The sequence below is a fragment of the Trachinotus anak genome, unplaced genomic scaffold, assembly GCF_046630095.1.
Source record: "Trachinotus anak isolate AG129_WGS33_773 ecotype Australia unplaced genomic scaffold, CSIRO_AGI_Tana_v1 ptg000004l, whole genome shotgun sequence".
In the NCBI taxonomy this organism is placed as follows: Eukaryota; Metazoa; Chordata; class Actinopteri; order Carangiformes; family Carangidae; genus Trachinotus; species Trachinotus anak.
The window spans coordinates 9,490,567-9,515,857 of NW_027273855.1; the positions used below are offsets into that span (position 1 = coordinate 9,490,567).

At 38.4% G+C, this 25,291-nt stretch overlaps 3 protein-coding genes across 4 annotated transcripts; all 3 read right to left on the reverse strand.

The window, feature by feature from the left end:
• Nucleotides 1-499: 499 nt before the first annotated feature.
• eif2s2 (eukaryotic translation initiation factor 2, subunit 2 beta) lies at nucleotides 500-7,409 on the reverse strand. Its single transcript, XM_071475677.1, has 9 exons — nucleotides 7,258-7,409; nucleotides 5,348-5,531; nucleotides 5,118-5,218; nucleotides 4,784-4,913; nucleotides 4,604-4,704; nucleotides 3,758-3,906; nucleotides 2,558-2,614; nucleotides 2,348-2,433; nucleotides 500-1,733 (listed from the first exon to the last, which is right to left on the reverse strand). Exons 1-9 carry the CDS (start codon nucleotides 7,270-7,272, stop codon nucleotides 1,558-1,560), a joined length of 999 nt encoding a protein of 332 aa, XP_071331778.1. The 5' UTR covers nucleotides 7,273-7,409; the 3' UTR covers nucleotides 500-1,557.
• Nucleotides 7,410-8,283: 874 nt separating this feature from the next.
• Nucleotides 8,284-13,889, reverse strand: LOC139620307 (charged multivesicular body protein 4b). The gene is made up of 5 exons (XM_071475678.1): nucleotides 13,533-13,889; nucleotides 11,340-11,517; nucleotides 10,682-10,796; nucleotides 9,935-10,061; nucleotides 8,284-9,630 (listed from the first exon to the last, which is right to left on the reverse strand). The coding sequence occupies exons 1-5, from the start codon at nucleotides 13,714-13,716 to the stop codon at nucleotides 9,566-9,568; spliced, it is 669 nt and encodes a 222-aa protein (XP_071331779.1). The 5' UTR covers nucleotides 13,717-13,889; the 3' UTR covers nucleotides 8,284-9,565.
• A 1,600-nt stretch (nucleotides 13,890-15,489) lies between these two features.
• Nucleotides 15,490-22,616, reverse strand: LOC139620309 (vesicle-associated membrane protein-associated protein B/C-like). 2 transcript variants are annotated; one of them, XM_071475683.1, is made up of 6 exons: nucleotides 22,326-22,616; nucleotides 20,895-21,047; nucleotides 19,973-20,076; nucleotides 19,579-19,659; nucleotides 18,997-19,128; nucleotides 15,490-17,534 (listed from the first exon to the last, which is right to left on the reverse strand). In XM_071475683.1, exons 1-6 carry the CDS (start codon nucleotides 22,381-22,383, stop codon nucleotides 17,370-17,372), a joined length of 693 nt encoding a protein of 230 aa, XP_071331784.1. In that variant the 5' UTR covers nucleotides 22,384-22,616; the 3' UTR covers nucleotides 15,490-17,369. The 2 variants fall into 2 exon arrangements, with proteins under 2 accessions (XP_071331784.1, XP_071331783.1); XM_071475682.1 differs by having other exon boundaries at nucleotides 18,997-19,179; nucleotides 22,326-22,614.
• Nucleotides 22,617-25,291: the final 2,675 nt, after the last annotated feature.

Below are 25,291 nucleotides of genomic sequence, written 5' to 3' on the forward strand. Positions count from 1 at the left end.
TTTCATTAGTTTGTTTTTTTAAAATGATTCCGTTGAACCACAATTCAAAAGCAATGTCTGATTTTCATGAGTTAATTTTCAGTAAATTTTTATGTATTATTCCTTTTGTCAATTTCAAGTTATTTCAGTGACCATTGTGGGTTTTCCTTTCTTTAACGGAAGGGTACCAACAATTTTGTCCACGTGTGTAAATGCATTATTTGCAAGTAACACTTCTTTGGCCTACATCACCATGACGACCATGATAGATTTGGGCCTTCCTGCTGATGCAAATAGCCATCAGGTAAGGAATAAACCTGCTGCGGGGTAATCACAGACCTCAAAGAGCAAACTGTCTCAAGTCGTTATTGTAAGAATTTCACATTGATACATTTTTGAAACCAAATATTCAGCAAGTTACGAGGTATTTAAATTTACAAGTTGTACTAGATCCAAAGATTTACCAGTTGTTTTCTGAAGAAAAGAAACTGTAACAATATAAGTACACAGATAACAGTAATGGAGAGAGAGAGTAGAATATTTTATTTTTGTAAAAATCAGGTTTTAAAATGATTCCAGCCAGACCTTGTTATCCACTTTCTTTTCAAAGCAGAACAGAACCAATATCATGAATTCAGTATCACTGGACTGAAACTCTTCATATCCTGGCTAGCTTGTGTTGTGTAGTTCTTGAATCACATTTGAAAATAATGACCTGTAAGAGGAGATGGACATGTCGGATTTCTGTCTAAGACACAACCTCTTTATTAAATTCTCAGTGAGAAGGTGCTCTCCCCATAATCAACCCCTATTAATTTGACTTTGTGGTCATCTTTTGCTATAAAATGATCAAAGGGAAATCTGTGTTTGGAGCCTGTCACTGACTAGTTAACAGTGACATATCTTTCTTTATGTACTCCAGCTCAGTGACTTTAATTTAAATTTTTGATAAGCTAGGGCAAAAAAATTCAGGTCTGGCAGTTGTGTGATTTAGGGCCAACCAGAAACAAACACAACCCTCAGTTTACGCAATGTTGAGCTCAAGAATAAAGAAGCGACCATGAGCCACAAAGTTACAATTAACAAAGCAACTATGCTCTGTTACTGCAGAAAAGTTTAGCTTAACTACAATTTAGCTGGTTGCGTGATGAAATGGATTCCTTATCCAAAGAAATATTCATGTCTTGTGTAAGGGGGAGAAGAATGAATGAGGAAGGATTCGAGCCATGTTAAATCAGGTTGGGTTTTTTTTTTTTGCAGGAACCAAGAATCACAGGAAATGGGAAACGAACCAAGGATGTGGAGGGTTCATCAGCAAAAGAACTAATCAAATGCATCCAACAGTGTACAGTGGTGCAACATTATATGCTTACAGTGTCTGAACCCCATCTGTCAGCTTTAGATACACTCTCACTTCTTGCCTGGTCAGGCCATGACATAACTAAACAGCCAAACCCTCCCGCAGTTCGATTCAGAGAGTCCTTTTAGCAAATCAAGGGGACATCCAACCCCAGCTTCAGCCCTTCTGAGGGGGAAGGGGAGGCCGAGAAAGGAGGGGGAGCCCAGTTTTGGTAGCCTTTAGTTGGCTTTGGCGCGGAGCTGTGCCCTCTTGCCTGTCACAGCCTGGAAGCCGGTCTTGATGCTGGCAACAGAGCAGCGGGAGTGGCACGTCTCGCACTGCAGGAAATAGAGACGAGTGTCTTTCTGCAGGATGGTCTCTGGGGAGCGGCAGGTGTGACACGTCACATATTCCTCTGCAGGTGAGAAGATAGTTATTGGCATTGCAGTATACAGAGGAGTTCACTGTATATTCGTATAGATGTTGGTCTTAGTAGAGATGTACAAGGTGACACAAAAGGTTTAGTACATGTGCAGTAGTACTCCCCAAGACCTGTAAAAACAGACTTAAATGTGGAAAATTTGAGTCAAAATTGATGAGAAAATACTAATAATAATAATAAATAACTTCAAGTAGACATTAATCAATTGTTTATATTTGTTTCAATTTATGACTTCCACTTCTTGCAGAGCAGACTGGTTGCATTTAAATGCATTTTGATGTGAAATTAGAAATATATCATCACAGAAGAAGTTTATGCTTATGTTGTACTTGCAGATTTTAGGATTTTAGACAAGATTAATTCCACCAAATTAAAATGATTTGATAATATTTTATAGCTGTCTCTGCCCCAGTTGCATTGAAGTGTCTTTAAAAAGGGTAATAAATGTCTTGATAAGGTAATAAATCATTCTTAGAACAAAACTGAAATCAGACAGTCTATGGTGGAAAACAGATTGTTCATAGACAAAACAAAAGCATTAATTTGGAAAAAATAAAAAACTACAAATAAGTGTAATTTCAACTTACTGATATATCTTCTCAACACATTTTCTATCTGTTTCTGTTGAAATCTGCCTTTGATCACAAGTTGGTTATTTCCATCTATGGAACCACTGTCAACAGAAAACAGGCACAAAGTAAAAACGCAAATCAAACTTCCATAACACTCAACTTTCAAAACAGTTTTTCTTCATATGAGAACTATAAAAACTGTATACTGTTAATAGAAAGACATACCTTGTTCCCAGCTCAGCCAACAGGAAAGCAAGGAGGTGTTTAGGTTGACGATGCAACCTGAGATGAAGTGCATGAAAAGTCAGCTTTTAGGTAACACAAAACCATTCATCATTATATTTAACAAAAAGAACTGAGAGTTTGATACAAGGCTTGAATCAGCTGAATCAGTCAAACTTTACAAAGCATCAAAGTGAAGTGATTAGGGGCGGGTGATCTGACAATTTTATATCCTGGACAATCTTCCTTTTGCATATGATCTATTTTTCAGACGGATCCCACAGATCATGTCATCAAAAAAGTGGTATATCTTTTTCTATTATTAAATGTTTAATTTAAACAGGTTGTCCCATTGAGATCTGGATCTCTTTTTCAAGAGTGTACAAAAACCAACTGTATGCAGCACAGTATTTGAAACAAGTTTTTCCAAGTTCAGTGTGAAGAAGAGATAAAGCTTAGTTAAGTTAAAATGTCCTGTGACCTCTCATTTCAAGTACTGTATTTAAATGTAAGCAGAGAGCAGATGTAACTAGGCAGTCTTTGCAGCAGAACCCCAAAACTTCAAGGTGGTGGGAGTAACATGCATACATACAATGTCACCATCATCAAGAGGAGATTGTAAAGTGGTCTTTCGACTGGCAGAAGAGAAACAAGATATAAAATTTTAAAAGTTCAGTTGCTGCTAACCAGCCTATTGTTAGGATTAAAACAGCTAGCTTGCTAATTGCAGCTGGGAACAGCAGTCCTGTGCAGCCTCAGCGAACCTGTATCAGTTCATCACATGAGTAGAACAAGAACCATCAACACCAGCTGCAGTCCGAGATGGTGGAGTTGCTGTCTGTCCACAGGATGCAAGACCTGTCTGCAGGCAGGCAAATATGAGGCAGGGCAAAGAATAGCAGAAAGCAGACAAACATCTGAATCACAACTTCTGGTCAGGACTATGAGAGTGGAAACAGGAAGCAGAGATTTGCAAGTTGGGCCTTTGAGTTTAAGTGACAGGCTTTGTGTGCCGGCAAACCAACACACAACTAGTCGTATGATCAAAAATTAAACTAAATCTGTGGGGAGACTCGTGATTCAGATTATGGATCGAGTTTCTACCTAAAAAGATTGTGACGTGATTTTTGGCCAGATTGCCCACCCCTAAGTGAGACTGACAGGAACAGTTTGGGAGGTCAGCATGGAAGGTGGGAGGCTCACAGTTTGCAGATGTCTGTGAAGTTGACAAAGGAGGTTTTCTTGGTTCCCACTCGGACCACCTGAGGAGGCTTCATCACAAACTTCCTCTTCTCTCCAGCCACCATGTCTGGGTTCTTCTCCCTCATGATGTTGAAGACTCGGTTCAGGAGCTGTCAGATACCACAAATAGTTACACCAACTGAAGCTGATACTGACAGTGTTTACATCAGGAAAAGCTCTTAAAAATGCTTTAACTGTGGACTTATTTGTCTGTATGACCAGAAGTTTTCAATAAATGTCAAGTATCTGCATATGAAAGGATAGAGGATAGCGTCAGTATTCCAGGAATGTAAGAACCATGCTGATGAGACAGTTGAAGCCGATTGCTATTTGTGTTACTTCTGTTTGGTGAATTATCACACTAGTGAGTTAGCTAACAGACTTGAGCCTACATTGGGAATTGGCACTATTAAAAGTGTGCCAAATTAGCTATTAGTTGTACCTGTTTGCAGTGTACCAGACAACTATTACTGGATTACTTTGATACTGAAGAAAACTTAAAAACCTGATGATTCTCAGGCAAGATCTGGATTCTTTTTTTCTATGATTTCTAAGCTAATTTATGAACATTTATTCACAACGGACATGTATATGCTCTGGAAGGGTGAGTCACAGTATAAAATCATGTCCAGTAAAAACTTCATTATGACATAACTTAGCAGGTAACAACTAAAAGACACAGTTGTATTTGCTCCATTTTATGAGACATAAACATGGTAAAAATTGAGATGAATCCCTCTTTTCTGCTATCCTTATAGGATAGATTGTGCGTGTGTGTGTGTGTGTGTAAATTTACAGGTGACCTACCTCATCATAAGTGTAGTCTCTTTCTGAGCCAGCCCAGGCTGGTCCTGTGGAGGAGCTGAATGAGATTCCATCGTTGTTCTTCCCCTCATCATCCTCCAGAGCTGGAAACACACACAAACATTATCACACATATTACTTTATTTAGTTTGATACATTAAAGAGGACGTCACTTATTCTCACCATCGTCCTTCTCCAATGTCTCTCCCTCGTCAAAGTCTACTTTCTTTGATTTTTTCTTTTTGGTAGGAAGCATCAAGTCCAGGTTGTCCTCCTCCAGTGCCTCTGTCTGCTCCCCTTCAATTTTTAGCTCCTGGTTTTTAAAGAGAATTTAAAGAGAAGAGAATTCAGCGAGGAGAAGATGAGCAGTAACTGTGTGATTGTGGTTAAGACAAGAAGGGAGAGTGATGTGAAAGCAACAGTAAAAGTGGAATAGGATGTGATGATGTAAAATGACTAGAGGGCTGTAAATGAAGAGAATAAAGAAGAAAATGGTTGCGGTTTAGTAGTCACTGACCTTTAACCCCTCCTCGACATCATTGTCAAACACTTTCTTGGGTTTCTTCTTCTTTTTCTTCTGGTTGAAGAAGTTCAGGTCATTCAAATCATCAGATGGCTCTGGGGAAGACCAAAGAAACCCAGATTAGCTCTACCTTAATGTAGATTGGCAGCAGAGTAACATCCCTCAAGAAGAATATGCTCCAACATCAAGACTTTTGTAAGAACCATCAGTATTTTCATTCAGACCTTTCTTCCTGCCTTCATCTTCATCCAAATCAATCTCTTTGTCTTCTCCAGCCTCTGGTTCTGCCTCCTTTGCCTCCACCTCTTTAGCCTCTTCTCCTCCCATCCCCTCTCCTCCATCTTCATCCAGCATGAAGGGCTTCTTCTTCTTCTTCTTCTTCTTGGTCATGTTGGGATCAAAAATCATCTGAGGGAGTGATGAGATGAGAGAAGATTACAAAATGATGGTCAAGAAGGTTCTGCTTTGACATGTATATGTTTTTGAGAAATAATTTGATTCAATAACTTGCTGACAATCTGACAAAGTTACAGTTCAGCATGGCCACCCATTTTCCTTTTGACCAATGTCAACTCATCTGAACACTGACATCTCTGGCTGCTGCAGAAACATTTAGGTCATAGTGTGAGTCAGTGGCTGAAATTTTATTCACTCGCTTAACTAGTTTTATCCTAGCTTCAACTCTCTGTCACTGCAGGTCATTTTCAGTGTGTTTCACTGTGATCATTATTAGTTACAGGACAATGTTATCTGATATACAACAACATCTCAACATCCCTGCTCTGCTGATTCTGTTGTTTTCACACGTCAGGTCACCTCAGAGTCTATTATCACCCTTTCAACATGGCCATTTACTTTGTGCGTATTGTCGGTTTAACTCTTGGTTATTTTCACCAAATAAAGTCAACTTGTTCCATTAAATGAAACAGGAGTACTGCTGACATACCTTGTAGTTTAATATATTGTGTGTCCTAAATTAAAGGACACACAATTGTTGACCAACGCTGAGTGAACAATAATTCAAACAATAATTTCAGTTACCAAGTAGTTAATCTGCAGAAAATATATCTGCAAAAAATTAATCTTGGTTTAAGTCATGTTTAGCACAAATGCCAAAATTATCTAGTTACAAAGTCTCTTTTTATATTCTGTGATTGTTAATTGACGATATCATTGTTTTGGACTGCTAGTCAGACAAAACAAGTAATCTCAACATGTCCACCTACAATCAAGAAAACTGGAGCACATTTTCCACTTTTTAAGTCATATTATGGAATAAACGACTGATCAGGAACATTACAGTTGAATCGATGATGAATACGACTGAGATGCAGCTCCACAACACAGACACTGGCCAAACATTCAGAAATGAGAGTGTTAACGGTATAAATCGATAATGCAGATGTGGTGATATGAGACTTTATAGCGTAATATTGTGACACTCTTCCTCGGCTTATCGACTGGTGATATTTTCGCTAACTCGTGCAATTCTCGGAAATAATGTAATTGTTGTAGCTGAAACTCATGCACCCTTGCCTTGTTTGTCGTCGTATCAATGTGAGCTAGTATTAGTTAATAGATAAGGGTGAAAATATTTGATGAAAAATAAAAAATTTAACAGCAGCGGTCATCGCCACATCGCAGTTAAAACGTTAAACAGTTTTAAAGCTCGTATACAGCTGAAGGAAAATTAAGTAAAGGCAACTGTCTAGAATACAAAAGCTAAATTAAACTTCTGGCGGCCTTTTTGTTTCTGGTTAAGAATAATCAGCCGTAAGCCTCGCAGATTAGTTAACAGCCAGCTAACGCTAGCTAATTTCAGTTCTTCAGTTTGAGTTATCCAGCGGCTTTGGTATGGCAGATTGGCGAGCCACTGTGAATACTTATAATCTACACGAAGTGATAGATCGTGATAGTGTGGTATATTTGAAATTTTCCTGTCATTTGGGCTTGGTCATGCCATTGTTAGCCCGTCTATAGCCATGTGAGAGCTGCTATGGACAGTGAGGGGAGAAGCGGCGCCGAGGCCCAAAGCCATCTTCAACACCCATCTGATCCGATAATTCACCTAAATTCACCTAACAGGTCTACACACAAACAGGGACTACACGGCAGACGACCCACGGATACTCACCTCGTCTCCTGACATGTTTGCGGGTTGAAAACTGTCTGAAATCTGGCTAGTTTTTGTTCCTCGATGAGTCCCACACCGCTGCGCCGAAAATTTCTTGCATCAGCGCTTGATCCGGAGTACGCTTGCGTGAAGTCTACGTTTCCAGACGTAAAAAATCCGCGACGGCGTGTTTCCAGTGGTCAAGAGCAACGTTGCACAACCAAAACTGTTACTAAATATGTCCATTCTGAGTCTGTGGAGGTCTAGAACTGTCCAACCACGGTCCAAACAGAAAATAAAAATATATATGTCTACAATTACGTATATGTGATTATTCTGTATAATCACAATTGTTCTGCTACGTTCTCCTCTACAGTATGTCTCTGTTATAAGCTCAATTTAAAGCTCAGTTCAGAGCAAGCCTGACAGGTTCAGAAGTGGCAACACACCTGTTAGTATGTACAGTAAACATACAACTGGTTGGAGTTAAAGCATCAATTAAGAGTCTCATTGTGGTCTGAGCATTTGCCAGGTAACACTGTCCTGGAATATGAAGAATAGAAGACTGACGATCACCTGATGAAGACAAATAGCAGGATGCAAACACTGCGAGTATCAAAACGCAACAAGGAAAAAGGTGTGTACCTAAAATGAGAAACTGTTAGCATATTTACTATTGTTAGATATAGGGGCTTAATAAGAGTGATCATGGTCTAACATGTTCTAATTTCAGTGTATTTACTCATGTTACTTGAGATTTTTTTTTTTTTTTTAGAAAATGTTGGTTTCTAAAATATTTGAGTTTTTACTTTTACTTTATCTAGGGCTCTGGAAAACTATGATGGACATTTTGTACCATATTCTGACACTTTATTAAATGACAAAAAGGTTTTAACCGATATATCGTGAAAATAATTGCCAGATTAATCAATAATTAAATGGATTCTGTGAGCCTATAAAACTACAGCTACAGGTGAAAAACTGAGACACTGAATATACCGTTAACACACAATGACAAAGTGAAAAGATAAAGCTTCCACTACAATAAAAGAATTGAAAACCTTTAATGATTTTGCAAATAATATTCTCATCTGGATAAATAAAACATAGAAATGCAAACATGCTTGTCCATCTGTCCTTGTGTTATGTTTTTTTCTTTTTATGTAAAAAATGTACATCATGACTTTGAAAAACTAAAGGAATTAACTCTTAAAACTCCAAAACACGATGCTGTAGTTTGACTCTAATCTTTTTTAAACCACCATCTCCTTCTGGGTGCAGTTAATAAGGTGTGACAATAGTTTATTATTATGTTTTTTAAACATTATACAATTTAAAACAAAAACCTCATAAGAAGGACCAAGACAGACAGAGCAAGATGAAAGTCTTACGTTAAACATCTCTCTATCTGTGCGTTGTGATCTGTTATTGTGACTTCCCATTGTTGCATGCTTCACACAACCTCAGCAGAATCTCTCAGTGATGGCAGAAATACAGTATATAAAAAGAGATGTATTTGGGATATTTACACAAACTAACAAGAACCACTAGGGAGAATGCATTTTAGGAGGTGGGACCAGTCGCACAAATAGCGACAAGAGTGGTGAGGTTTGGAGGACAAAGCACAGCCTGAAACAAAAGACAAGGTTCAGATTCTGGCATTCTGACACAGTTCAGAACTTCTTCATCCAGCGCATGCTCAACTGTTCTCCTATTTTTGACAGCAGTTAACAAAAAACAGGGAGCAAAGGTATATTATTTTAGTAAAAAATGGAAAAAAAAACATTCAATAAGTTTAACGCCACAAATACAGGTAAATATGTGAGTCAGAAACAGACATTTGAGGATTAAGTTCCCATGAAAATTCCCCTGTCATCCAGTGACATAAACAATGCCACACAGCCCATAACACTAAACAGCTCCATTACTGTACCACAGAGCTCATAATATTGCACTTCCAAGTAGTTCAGTGGGTGCTGAAATAGCCCTGCCCAGTACAAGGACCATGAAGTGCTCCTATTGTATTAAAATTGAGGGTAAAAATATTAGGTAACTTTGCCAAGGGACAGTGACAGTTTCAATATAAAAGCCCCCAACAGGCTCGTTTTCATTGAGCACAGAGGGGTCTCTGGATGTCGGTTGTGAAGGGAATGGAAAAAAAGAGAGACTACAGCATTTTTGCTTTTTTGTAGTGTTACATAAAATAGATGGTCAGCTCTTGTCAGACACACAAAAACACTCATACACAACATCCTATCAGTCCATTCATTCCCTCCTCATTTCTTCCTCCTCCCTCTCAGATGCAGGTATGATGTGGCGGATGCTGCATTTACATGGCCTCCATCGCCCAGCGCTGCAAGTCTTCCATGTCGTCCTCGTCCTCCTCTTTCTTGGCTTTAAGGGTGAAACGACAGAAAAACAAGATTTGAGGCAAATTAATGAAACTGGTCATGTTATGTTTAGCTGATCTCCGCTGGCATCCAAACCTCATCTTGGCTTCATGCTGACCCATGGATCTTCAGAGTGACAAATTCTTTATTTTTCCCACTGACTGATAACCTTATATTTAATGCTATCAAACTTCTCACCAAATTTAAAAGGATATTTTCCAAAATGTAAAACAATTCTTTTAACTAATTAAAACAGATACTGCAGTCAAGCTCAGAGTTATAAGAAAGGTTCATCAAAAGTTTCTTACCAGGTCTGGAAGGTAATGAAGTAGAAGGCACATTGGGGAGGGGGACATTCTCTGGTCCCCCAATCTCAAGCAGGTTTTTGTCCAGCTCCTCTTGTTCCAGCTCATCCAGCTCTGCCAGCAGCTCATCCTGAGAGAGACACAAACACATAAATCAGCACTGTAGATATCGATGAGCATAAACATAAACTAATCCATGCAACACCAAAAACATTCAAAAAAAGTGATTGATCCTAACAAAAACAACACAGATGAAATGAGTTGTTATTTTTATCTTCAAAATTTGTTTCGGATGACATAATCTTGTGTGTCACTTTGTGAGTAATACACCTGACTTACAGTTAAAGTAAAATAATTCAAGTCAGTTGATTGAGAAATTGAGAAAGAACTTATTCATTCTTTCTGTCATATCATCCCGGGATGACTGCAATCAACTGCGGTCACTCTATGAATATGACCATTCAAAATTAAGGCTGATTCAACAGCCTTAATGCCACTTGAGAAAAGACTAAAGAAGCCCTGTTTAGCCTGGTATGGTAGCATCAAGGATGAGGCTGAAAAGATCCATCATTCACTATGTTGAATGGGACACAAGAAAAATCTGACCACTGCTGTTGACCAATTATATTTGTGGGTCAGGTGTGTGGAAGGTCTATAGGAATCAGTTGAGAATCAAACACTGCATTTATAAAATATCATAAAGAAACCTCATAAATGTGAAAATCAGATATCTTGAAAGGTCTCACCAACCTCATCAAACTCCTCTCCAAACCCAACAGGTTTAGAGATGGCATCTGAGATTTCCTGGGCCAGCTCCTGCTGCTCTGTAATGTCCTGCATCAGGTCATCCACCTTGTCAATGTCCCTGTAACAACAGCAAGGAGAGGAACCAAATCTGAGTTAAACAGAATGAACTACTGTACCTTTTAACAGTCCTCATTTACCTAGATGCTGATAAGTTGGCAGAGTAGCTAGCATGTGCAACTGCTGATGTTGTCCATTTAATCTATAAGTTAGCTGTTCGCCTTTTAGCAGGGGACTGTTTATAACTCTTCATATTTACTTTTTTATTTTGTCATTCAAGCCGTATTACAGATTCATAAATATTCAATTTGGGTGTGGATTTGGATAAAGGAGGTGGTGATGGGTTTGGATTATGAAGTTATTATTGTGTGTGAGTCAAATCCTCTGTATTTTTGCTATGAGCAAAAAAAGAATTCACCATAATTCTAATTTCTATTGATTTAAAACAGACTGAATTTTCCCACTCTCCTTTTTGTCCTATGAAGGCAATTAAGAGGCAATGTGCTACAAATATAATACTTTTATAACAGGCGTCACTTCAGTCCAATCGATCGAGCAGTCAGATTGTGAGAAACCTGATCAGTGACTGGGTGCTGGCTCTCACATGTTTTCATGGGCAGACTTCATTGCTTTGGCAGCAAAGCCCATGTTCTTGAGCACTTCAGTGTTGGTGTTGGCATTCTCTAGAGCCTCCCTCTGGAATTCGATGGTCGACAACGTGCCATCAATCTGAGCAAGCTGCTTCTCGTACCGCTTCTTCCTTTTCAAAGCCTGCAAGGCCGCTGAGGAAAGAAAGGCAGAGATAGGATGCGATGAGAATGACTCATAGTAAATGTACTGACACAAAAACAGACGGACAGTGTAGAAATACAATTTAGTAAATGAGTGAAGTAAAACTGTGTATCACCGTGATTGGTTTGTCCTTAAACAGAACAGTAATGTCACTGGAGCTTGAATCTACAGCGTTAGTCAGCACCACATCTTATGTTCTGTGAAATTACAGTAATCCACCAGTGACTGGAATCACAAATGAAATTCCTATATGTTTAGCTAACATTTTAGTGAGTTAGGGAGATTTATATATAGCTCTTGGTGGGAAGTTGGCAGATGAGATGGAAAGACAGGAAAGTAGAAATTAATCAGCGGTATAATTAGACTAAAGGTGCTGTAAAATTCAACCAAGTACAGAGGCGATGCTTTTACATTTAATGAAATGTTACTCCAGCCATCCTCCAGTGATTCTTTACCTGATGGATAACTTAAAAATATTATTAACATTTTGTCATTATAATAACAACTACATTTTGTGTCCCACTTGTGGTGACATTTATCAGTCCATTTGTCAGCCTGTAGATCACTTTTTCACTTTGTCCAACACTTTGGTCGACAGTAACATATCTCAGCTGCTGGCCAGGTTGGTGTCAAATTTAGCTTGGGTATTTATTGCTCCCCAGTGGATTATCGTCATTGATTTTGGTTATATACACAATGGATATTCATGGTCCCAGAGGACTGATCCTACTATTTTTGGTGACCCTGTGTCAACAACATTCCGGTTCGACCTCAAATATGCTTGACATCAGCTAGAGCATTTAACACCTAACACACCTACTCAATATCTTTATATGAAGAATAAGCAGGGACATTGTTGTCACAAGGAAGAAAACATCTTTTGGCCAGGCAGCCTTCACGAAAAGAGCTTTTCACTACTGAAACATGGCTCCATTACATATACAATATAGTGACTGTTACTGTTGCCCCACATATAATCTTAAAAAGTTAAAAAGCAACCACACCTGCCATTATACCTTCCCACCACATGCTGCAATAATCTATTGGCTTTTTGTCAGTGTCAGTTAGATGGTGTCCGTTCTGGCTTTACTATGTCTGTAATGTAATGTGACTGTTGTCATGCTTCGATTGACTGCTTAACATTGTTTTATATTAATTTCTAGCATTGTGTATGTCATATTTATATATATTAATGGTTAACCAAAATGTTAAAATGGGACAACAGTTGAAAATTTGCCTTGGCAAACATTGGCACATGTACAGAGATGCTGACCAATGTATATTGTCCTTGAAATGCATAAAAAAACAAAAATAATGTTTGTGTCATGTTGGAACAGAAAATGATCTGATGGTTATTGTAATTGTTTGTTTGTATATTGCCCATCATTTATGGGTGACAAACAAAATCAAGCTTATAGGTTATTGTATTTATTTTCCGACATTACCGCCTTGTGTAATAATGTTGCAGGCAGCTGAAGGACCTGCTGGAGATCTGTAGGTTTCAGTACATACTTTTGACCAAGTTGCAAACACGCCCACCTCTCTATCGGTGATATCATGTCCTTTTAACACCACTGTACTCAACCCTTGTCCTGTCACACTGTGTCAATATTTTACGGCCAGTTTGTCCGCATTAAGACACGTGACTGCAGCTATGTCGCTTGCCACACCTTTAAGTAAGTCTTTCGATGTTTTAATGGCCTCTGATCAATCACATGTTGACATGCTGGCAAAAGACAAGGCTAGCGTTACCTGAATGAAAATAAGTTACCGATAATCAAGAATAAGATAATCAAATCTCGTCCGCAGGCAATAAAACACACATCTACCTGGGGTGTCCACTATGTCCCTGATAAGGACACTCGTTGGGGCTGCAAACTGTTAACGACAGCTCGGCAAACTTAGCCAACTTAGCTAACTTGCTAATATTTAGCTTCGGGTTGTTGACCGCGTAATTTGATGACAAAGAGTAAAAACTCTGAGAAGATCGCGTCTGGTATCTCACCTCGTTTGTTTTTCGTGCCGTTTTTCTTGGCGATCTGCAGCTCCTGTTCGATTTTTTTCTCCAGAAATTCCTGTTTCTTCGTTAGCATCTCCTCCGTCTCCCGGAGTTTCTGGATCGCCTCCTGTGGGCTCGGTCCCTTTCCTCCCTTTCCTCCTCCTCCAAATATCTTACCAAACAACGACATATCTAAGATGCTACAACACACTATTTATTTAAAAAACCCCGAAATACCAGAGTAAATGAGGTTTGGCTACCTCGCTGTTGAACAACACTTGACACTTTGCCCCAGCCTGAACCTGGAAGGATTGTTGATGTTTTTCTACTTCCTGGAGGCCGGACAACGTCATTTTAGCCGACGACGGGTGGGGGTTGCTTGTTGCTTGTGGCAACTGCAGCAATGAAAATTATTGCAGTGCTTTAAATGTGTTTTTTAAAGTCATCTTTACTTCATTTTATCACTAACATTATTATAATTATTCTATTGTATTATCAATTTGTTTTTCCTTCTTATTTTAACATTCTTTCAGTTTTCTCTGTACTGTGCCGTTTATGGCCTTCCCCAGGAATTATTGAATAAAATGAGAAATATTGTACTCTTTCCTGCATTTATTTGACAGCCTTAGTTATTCTACAAATTCAGATTTTTGCATACAAAACATATGAGGAACTTATAAATGATGATGCTTTGTTATACATTAAATTACTCAACAGTCCATACAAATACAGCTGAAACTATTAGTTGATTGATCGACTGATTATGTGATTGACGGAAAATATATTTTCAACCATTTTAATTTAAAGGAAAAGGTTGGTGATATTTTATAAGTACATAAACATGGGTGCTGTTATTTTAATTCAGTCTCACATACACCATTGTGCTACTAACTAGTGCACCAAATGTGTGTTCATGCACTAATCTGCACCAAATTCACTGTATACTCCTTTTTGAGTAATGTTTACTAAAAACTGCACTGCCCATTGGTTTTGAATTACTTAATCTTTTTTTAAATGAATATCTGTAATGCAATTTTCAAGATTTATGTCTTCACAAGAATTCAGCACGCTTTGTGTTGACAGTGTAGCAAAGTAGGAAAGTGTTGAGAACTACAGAAAAACCTTGTTGGTTTTGTGATTTTAATGATATTTGTTGATTGAAAAAATAAATAAATAAATTCCAGCAGCCTTTAAGCATATTTGACTTATCACATGTGAAGTACTATTTCACAGGTGATTCACAATACAGTTCTGTACTTGAAAGAGGTTGCAAATATGCACATCTGTCTCTAATGACTTTATTGCAAAATTTAGGCAAGTATTATAGAAAAGTGCTGTTTTATAACCTGGTACTATGCACATATTAATTAATACTGGATTTATTTCTGTGTTTATTTCACTAACATGCAAAGTTTTTGTTTAGATTCTGACAATAGATGAAATTTGGGTAATGTATTTCAAGTTTTGTTTTCTAAACTTAAAACATATGAAGCTTTTTAATTGTCAGCTATTTTCATACACAAATTAAAGGGAAAACCAACATAAAGTGTCTTAGTGAGGTGTTGGATCACCACTTGCCATCAGAACAGCATCAGTGCTGTTTGGTATTGATTCTACAAGTCTCTGAACTCTACTGGAGGTAAGGTATTCCTTCATTTGGCCACATAAGACTCAGATAATTGTTTAAGAAGCAGTCCTTGTAAAGAGGAACTCATCTTCATGTATAAAATCAGTGAAGTGAGTAGTTTAAGAGCAGTTTGAGAGCTACTTTACTTATTCTCCTAAGAACATTTGCCTAGTGGTAATTTTTTTTTTTTTTTTTTAGCTGTCCCTCTATCAAATTGTTTATACAGCCATGCACACAAACACACACAAACGCCCTACAACCCTGTTAACCCCTTTTCAGAATGCAATCTAAACTAAATGAGAAAAAAAGGATTAAACTTTTCACAGAAAGAGACAGTTGGGGGTTTATGTATTTTAATTCATTATGATGCTACATGATCCATGGTGGCTGTTTATTCTTTTCCTTTACTACAGTATGTTAATAACTTTGCCAGTTATCTTTTTCAGTCTTTTTATTTTTATGTACATACAAAAGAGTATCCAATTACTGTGTGATTACATTGTTGTGTGACTGTATCTCTGCATGTGTGGTCTGAAGCGTTGATGCCATTTTTTTCTTCAATGTAGTGTGTATTCACAGGTCAGTCCTCCTCCCAGATGCCCACATCCCCTCATCTCTGCCCCCTCAAGCAACAGAAAATACAGATATTTACTTTTTTTTTCTTTTTTTCTTAAAATGGTGGTGATGTGAAAATGACGGACATAATACAGCTGTATTGTCTTAGTTATCTGACAACCACCAGAGCCAAACAGGAAACAAAAGAAAAAGATGATTGAAAGGAAACAAAACACACAAACTGATAAACCAGACTCAAGATGGTCCCCTTTGTAAAGACATTTTTTTTGTTTTGTTAATATAACTTCAACACTCAGACAAAATAATAATAATCATAATAAACCCAGGAAATTTCATGCAGACTGCAAAGTAGACACTTGAATATAGTGCATTTGAATATTATAAACAACAGAAGCATTGTGGCTACATGATAATATAAGGGGTAAAAGCAAACAACTGCCGTAATACATTAGAGGACGCAAATACAATACCGGTGGGCAAAATTAAACAAGGCGGCCAAATCTATTGTTACATACTGCATGTAATACATTGAAAACTTCTGAGTTGGTTTTGCATGACAAGTTGACTAGTTTAAGGGGGGAAATTGGGTCTTTTTAGTCTAGTGCCACTCTTTTCTCATGCAACATGAGGAAGTAATTGTCAAGAAAGTGTTAACTTGGAGAATCTGATGCTTTGATAAGATAAGAATAGATTACAGCTTCGTTTTTGAACTAGATCACTGTGCAGCATAATTTTTTCATCATAATCTTGATTTTATGAAGTCAGAATTTTACAAATGGCCCCAAAATGGATTTATTGAATTCCTACAGATACCTTGGTGTAGTCAGCGACAGAAATCATTAGTTTGTAATCAAACACCACCTGTTTTATTATTTCTGTTCAGATGACTTTTTTTTTTTTTTTTTTACACCATCCATCTTCCTTCATTCCAAAACAGCCCGTGATTTAACCATTTGTGGTCTCCTCACAAAAACATCCACACACAGCCCTCCCACAGGAGGCAAAATCACACAAGACACACACGTGGCTTCTACTAGCTCACTTTTTTTTTTTTTACCACATACTGTTCAGAAGACAAAACACAGGCTCTGAGTCAAGGGAAAAAAGTCTTTCACTGATCACTCATGTTCACTTCTCCTTACAGATTATCAGTAATAAGTGGAAGAGAGATTATCAGAAGAGAAGTGTTAGATAGACAATGTGAGTGGGAAACTCGAAGACCGAAGAATCAATAAAGAATCAATGAAAGACTTTAAACATTCAGCCAGCATGAAGCCACTTCCACACACCACTAACTGTGACCTGTGCAAGTTGGGGAGAATCATTTAGGAAGAAGGGATGGACAGAAAGAACAGATCAGAGGTGGTGATCATTTCACAAAAAAAAAAAAAAAGGCAAGACCTGTGACAAAAATGCTCGCACTCATGGTTTAACTTGGGATTGCCTTCCTTCGTTTTGTTTTTACACATTAAATTATTTTCCATTCAGACAAACCATCATGATATTGCCTTAAATGTTAAAAAAAAACAAAAAATAGAAACCCAGAAGACATCCCTGTTGCTGTCACTGACACATGTCCTCCCCGAGCACACCACCCGCCCATCCGTCCGTCCGTCACTGTGCTCTGTCCGTCTGTGTCTCTACAGGAGCAGCTTGCCAATGATGACCCCAAAGACAAAGAACAGCACACAGAGCGCCAGGACGCGGGTGCTTAGGCCTTCATCCCTCACGGTTGAGGTTGCCATGGCGGAGGAGTGAGGAGTCGCCATTGACGTCACCTTTCTCTTCCGCAGCCCGTCGTCCTCCTGAGATGAAGAAAAGGGAATCAGAGATACATTTGAAACAGCTCACTGTGCACAAGCACACAGAAACGCATTTCTGTGTGCTTCTGCACACCCACACCCACACCCACTCAGTGGGTGTTGGTGTGTAATATCTGTTATGATTATCACAGACGTATTGGTGTATATATACACAAGTAACAAGAAAATAAGACTACAGAAAAAGAAGTCAAGTAGAAATGTGTTGACATTATGGTTGTTATTATTATTGTTTGCTTTATAGTTTGATTTAAATTTTAAATTTTTGTTACAAAATAGATATTGGCTTGGATTTCTTTTAAACTCTTAAATAGCAATGCCATTATCAGCCTGTAGAACCTAAAAAGAATAGTTGGGCTCTTCATATGATTTAACAAAGTGCCATCACATTGGACAGCAGTTATAATCTTGCTGCCTTCAAATGCTGTCAGAAATATCTAATCACAAGCTGAGTACACTCAAACCCTAACCCAACATAATTACAACACTTATTTGACACCTTCCAAAGTAAAAATGAAGGGATGTATAGTAGTGTGTAGATGTGCAGTTGTATTTTTGATTTTCAAATTCTGAAATAAGAGCTAGGGGCACAGTACAGTGACCTTCACATTAAAAACCATATTGTATTTCTCTTCATTTTTTAATTAATTTGTTTTTTTTTTTACAGAAAATACCACCGTCTCCACATGCAGCTGCTAAAATGGTTGCAAACGTATTTATATTTATATCTATGACAGAAGGTGGATCAAACCACCGACCTGCTTAGTGGACAACCTGCTCTACCTCCTGAGCCACACCCAAGTCTTTTCTCTGTCTATTTTTGCTGCAAGATGTGTGCACACACATCTACTCCTACACCCATCCACTGTATCAGTGCCTCCCACTTGTTATCAAATATACAACTGGCTCTCTACACATGTCATCATCCATGCAAGTTTGACATGATGTCATTTGGTGACCTCATCTACAATTTAAACAGCCAGTAGGTACTCTTCCTGCAAAGAGTTTGCAATACTAATGGGTGTAGGAGAGGGGAACCTTTGGACCAAAGTTCTGCCAAATGCAAGAAAAAGTTATTAATTTTTTATTTAATCATTTAGAGGCTGCTGATCAGAATATTTTTTTTTGTCATTGATGCTGAATATTCAAAACATATAAAATAGGGACTTTTTTAAAGCTTACAGAATGTTACCTGATATATGCAGCTTTTAACTTCTAAAGCCTTATTTGGAAAGAAGTTATTCACCAAAAAAAAAAAAAAAAAAGTCTCTGGTTTTATGATGTCATTAAAAAAAATCTTTTTTTTATTCATTTGGTCATTTCATTTCAGATGATTTGGAACTTTTGTCAAACCATAGACGCCACAATCAAGAATATAATAATAATAATAATAATAATAATAATAATGACAGACAGATTGTCTCTCAAGTGTTCTACAGCATCTCACCCTGATCTGTTTGTTTTCTTCCCGTAGCCTCTGCACCTCCATCTGCAGCCGCTTGCACTCCTCCATGATCTTCTTCACCTCTCCATCATCCAGTGAGGCGCTGGCTGACTTGGGCAGCGCAGGGTGCTCAGTCTTAACAGAGGAGGTAGAGGAAGACACAGTTTTGTTGCTTTCACTCTCATGCTGTGGAGAGACAGCAAGTGGGTGAGGGAGGGCGGAGGGGTGAGAGTAGGAGAAGAGGTGGAAAGGGGTGTAAGAGACATGCAGAGAAATGGCAGGGGGTGAGATGAAAGTACAAACAAATAAATCATAAATGACTAAATAAAACATGTAATGGGTGATACACAGTGATGTGTTGCTGATGGGCAAAAAACTGAGAAAATACTGAACAAAAGGAAAAAAATAAACTCTAAGGAAACATGCAATGTGAATGTTTCCATCTGATTTGATTCTTGAGGATCATATCCAATGGGCCTAAAATGGCTATATTCTGTTATTTAAATCTGTGAAATATAAGATGCAAAATTGACTAAGTGCATACAGTAGCAAAAAAATGCCCAATAATGGAAGAGTTATACTTACAGTTTTGTCGTTTTCTAGAGGCATCTCAAATGTACATCTCAGCTTTGAATCCATCAGCTCTTCAGGTTTCGCCTCCTTCCACTGTGGATAACAACAATCAAGAGGGAAAGAGACAGAAGGAAAATTCAGAGAGGGTTCATACAGGGATTCTTTAGCATCTAATCAGTTTATTTTATCTGTCTTTTAATTTTTTGTCATCTATTCAGAATAACTACTGCACAATAAGACAGGCAGATGCAAGCTGCCAGATTCAATAGTTCAGCTGAAGGTGCTGTACGTTTCTGAAAGATACAGATGTCTCAGGGTGGCTCATCAAGAAAAACTCGGGGTCAATAGGTCAACTATGAATAACAAGATTATAATCCCAAATGATGTTTTATGCACTGGTACTCACAACTCCTTCCATGTCAGTCATGTCGTATGGAGCCAGCATGGACTGCACCATGAATTTGTGTTTACTCTTTTCATTGGGGTCATAGTCAAATGGCTGTAGCATAACTGTGAACAAAAACAATAACAGAACGGAAAGCCAGCGCATTAGGGAAAGAGTAACTTCTTGTGGTGCCCTGTAACAACTATTATGCAACTTTTAAATGAAAAGACAAAAGACAGGTAAAGATGTCAGTCAGGGTTATGATTTAGGTTACACTGTGACCTGCTTATTCCTCATGAACTGACTACTTGTCCTGAAATGTTCATTTATATGTCTGAATGCTAATTTACTTGGTCACTAAACCAATGACAGAAATTCAGTTTTGTCTGTTTGAGCAAGGGACCATTTTAATCCAAACACTGATGTAACAGAGTTGGAAATAAATCTTAACTCGGACTCTTTTCTTCGTTATTGTCCCATGCTACCTCACTGGGTTGTGAAGGATTCCATTAGAAATAACTTCACAAATGTCAGTGTTACAAGGAGACTACAAGAAATGAGGACCAAATAAATACCACAAGAGGAAGACATTATTTTATTTTCAACACAAAAATGATTAACAACGCACGAAAAATCATGTTCCTCACTATAATATTAGTTATTAGTAATTCTTCAACTCGTTTTAGATTTGTTTTTATTAAACTGATTTCTTTGAATTTAATGACCTAATTATACTGTATAATATTTGGAACAAACAGCGTTGTGTGGGTACTATTACATGTGCAGATTATCATTACAGCTCTTGCAAAGACACAGTTAACAGATGTGCCCCCTGATGATTTCCTAACAATATTTCTAACCTGAAGTGGCTAACTACTATTTCGGTAGAATAACTGGTATTACTGAGGCTAGACGATTTATTTTATGCAAAAATTTTACCAACCAGAAACATTAATGGAGGTTCCAGCATCAATGATGCCACTGTTTGGGCGCACACAGTATCTGCGAGGCGCGGTTGTCTTGACTTTGAAACACACATTTCTATCTGTGGGGTTGGTGAGCTTCAGAGTAGCAGTGACGACATCTGTAAACGGGCCTAAGGAGGACACAGAGAGAAACAGCAGTGACTCAAGAGTTAATATGTAAATTTACAGACTGGCTTGGGTTCCAAAGCTGAGTGGGCACTCAAAGGTGTCACCAAAACTTGTTTGATAAAGTGCATATACATAATTGTGCGTCTGTAAGGGTGAATATGTGAGTGATGTTTGTGAGGGACTTCACAGAATCTGCTAACATTAAAACAAAGGTAAGAGCAGCGAAGTGTGCAAGCATATATCTTATTATTCGTGCCCCATCCTCAGCCAAAATCTGGATGTAATAGAAAATTTAATACAGGGGTGTTTTTGTGACATGTGCCAAGTGCTAATATGTTCTTGTTGCTTTTTGAAGCGTTTCGATCATCCTCACACTGACCATGTTTACTGGCTCCAGACAGCAATATTTAACTTATTTTAACAACTACACCTTGGTTGTGGAAATTTGTGCCGGACAAACAACCTCACTGTGCTTTCTGTTCTAATCAGCTACACTGTGTGGGCATATGTATCTTCCCCTGGCTCATCTTCTCTTCCAAAGCTCTGCAATAAGCAATCAGTGAACAGCCCACTACCAATTGATCCCTTCACCTTAGGCCATCACTTGACCCATTTCTCCAGCAATATCACACCAAAGGAAATTATCAAAACAGCCATTATCCCTGGCATTATACCAGCCAAGACTGTGTTTTCACAGTCATTCTGCCTGAATATAGAAAAGCTGAAAAGGAATTCAGGTTGCACAGTGAGAGTAAACTATAAAGCTCCCAGTGGCAGCTTGCTAGCTTATGATATTGTGAAATAAGCATATTGATAAGGCTAAGCATGACACCCTGATCGTAGAAAATGCTAGAATAGTCACTTTATGTCAGCCACCTGGGTGGCAACAACACCGAGCGTACGGCATGTGTCAAGAATTAGATCACATCGCCGTGTTGTTTCACCTGTTGTCAGGAGATAAAAGACAGAGGCAGAGAGCAAATGAGTGAATTAGAGAAATGGAACGGCGGGCCTGCCCTGACGCTGCAATGACAGCTAGCAGTTTGATTTGCTTGCTAGGTTAGCTGAGTGCTAGCTGGTTAGCATCGTCGCACACAGTGTTGTTTAACCGTTTCAACGCAGACCGAAGACTCGTTACGTCTGTCTAATTTAACAACAGCGACGGCATTTTAGCAAGCATTAAGTGGTTCATGCAGAAATCGATAAACTGGCTGTCATTAACGGCTTCTAGGTTAGCTACTTAGCTCCCGGCCCGGCTCGGCCCTCTGTGCCAGCGTTACCTCTGAATTTCAGGTCGTGTTGTGGCTCTAGCACCAGGACTTGTTCTGGTCTGGCCATGTCCCAGAGCTTCTTCCTGTCGTGACGGAGAGGACAGCAATATTTTACCGCAGGTATCCCGGAGAGGTGAAGCAGATGGCTCCCTAAGAAACCAACTAATGGTCTATGTTTTTTTTTTTCAGGAGGGAGGAGGATTACAAATACACCACCGCTAGGACTGGCTGACTGACTGCCACCGACAGCTGTTAGGGCTAACGTGCTAGTGCTAACTGTGCTAGCAGGGGAGGGAGAGACGGGAAGGAAGGAGGAGGGCGACGTCACGGGAGAGGCGGGGCCGAGGCAGGACGTCAGCATATTGATAATCATAAAACTTACATTTATAAATGAATACTATCACAAAGAAAACCCGCAATACACAAGTTTAACACTAAGATAGTGCTAAGACAGTGCTTTGAAAGAATACATGGGATGGATAAAATAATCAGAAAAACATCATAACTATGACCCAAGACCAAAGGTGGACGTAGATTACCAATAGTGAAAAACGGGCAGCTTCCCCTCGGCTCAAAAGACCCAGGTTACTCTATATTACTTGGATCTACATTAATTGATTAACAGAAAATCTGTTGGAATTTAGCACCAATAAAGTACAACATCAGATATGATGGGTCCTCAATTTTGTGGCCCTAGCTTGAAGGCCATTATTGTTTTAGTTTATATTATTGTAAAGTCCTGTTTTAGCAAATTGCTCTAATGTGTTGTCTGTCAAATAATCATTACAAAGAAAATCTTGAGTATGATAGTATTATTCCATCATAGGAGATTACTTTCATCATCAATATGTCTGTTGATAATTTTCTTCAACGGTGGATTGTTCAGTTTATAAGATGGTGAAAAATGCCCATCATTGTTCACTGAAGCCCAAGTTAACATATTCAGATTCCCTATTTTGCCTGTCGTCTCCAAGAATTTAAACAAAGATAGTGACTTTACTGAGAAACTTTTGAGAAGCTCATACCGGAGATATTTTGGCCTTTTATTTGTTTTCTTTAATCTATTTAAGTTTCAGTTTGCTGTTCAATTATGTAGTATTTTACAGTGCTCTAAAAGCTGCTTCGTAGACAGTGCCAAGATTATAACTCCTTATCATTAAAGCTGCAAATAAATTTTGTGAGAGCTCAATCAGATTTACTCAATTAGACTTTCAAACATTTACCAATGTTCAACTCAACTTTTTAGCAAATCCTAAAATTTATCCAGCATACATGTGGGTAGAACAGACATGCTGTCCATCCAAATGCAGTCTACAGTGTGTTACCTCAGCAGTAATTAATAGGATAAAATCTACATTTATTTACATTAAATACACAGATAGATGTCAGGTGATGATTGGTTACCCTGCTGTGCTTTTCCACTGCTTCCAGGTCACAGTTCACCTTGGGACACTAAACTTCCCTCCACAGATGTCTTCATTTCTATACTAGAAATACATACATACTCTAATCACAAAAAGTTAGGGATATTCGGCTTTCGGATGAAATTTCAGATTGCACCTAAAATGCACTATAACCTTTACAGGTGAACTTAATTTGACCTTCTCTAAACTATTGAATGCACTGTTCAATGTTTCAGTGCTTATTACATAACATACTGTTCTCTAACAAGGTGATTAACCTTGTGAATGGTACTGTGATAAGCCCATACTACCCAAATAACATCATTAATCCAGTCATTGTGCCTCTGCATGAGCAACACAGGCCTGATTTCATCTTCATGGACGACAATGCCCCAGCTCATCGAGGTTGCATCATCAGGGAACGGCTGCTGGAGGCTTGGGTACCTCAAATGGAGTGGCCTGCACTTTCTCCAGACCTGAATCCCATAGAAAACCTATGGGATCAGCTGAGTCGTTGTGTAGAGAGTTGCAACCCTGCACCCAGAACCTCAATGACCTGAGAGCAGCCCTTCAAGAAGAGTGGAATGCGATGCCTCAGCAGACAATAAGTTGACCTGTGAACAGCATGAGACATCGTTGTCAAGCTGTAATTGATGCTCAAGGACACATGACAAGTTATTGAGACACTGACATTTTTTGTTGTGGTGTGCCCACCACTGTTGTTAGCTTTTGTTTCAATAAATAGTTTGAGATGAAGAAATTACCATTGCATGCTTCTACTTAAATGCCCTACTTTCATGATATGCTATCACTGTAGCATGAACTTTTTACATTTTCCATAAATTTCACCTGAAAGTCAAATATCCATAACTTTTTGTGAGCAGTGCATATATATATTCCCTTGCTGCTAGAAATAACAAATGTTGGTGCATATTTGCCTGAAGGCCCATTCTTGCATACCTAAAGCAACAGTTCTCATCAAAAACAAAATTCAGTTGTTTTCTCCTTGCCTCCACATCAGCTGAAACTTCACTGAAGTTGGTTTGACCACCAAACATGGAGTTAATTAGCTCCTGTAGATCTATTTCAATTGTCTCCCAATCTGTTGGCCACATAGCCAGTATGTCACCATCAAACAGGAGATTTTACCAAGGTTGGATTGTTGGACACGGTTGCATAAATAATTGGGCTGTCTGCAGAAAATCTAAGACTAGACACACCAACTTGTGTTTGAGCTATATAAATAGCACTAACTTGCTGTGTGAGTTTGGAGGTCCAGACATAACCCTTCTATGGGGTTACTTTGAATAAGTTTCTTTATTTTTTGTAGCTTGAACATTCGGAATATTATGTTATTCCAAATTGACAGTATCACATATTGATCCATTACTAGCTTGGTCCAGCTCCTCATTAAAGACATACCGTTTAAAGATTGAAATGCATGTTTTTATGGCCACACCATTCAGACAAATGTAAATAGTCTGGATGTTTCATGCAGGGTTTCATACACATTTCCCCCAAATAAAGACATTTAACATCTTTGGAAATTTTGTAATTTTTGTAATTTTATGT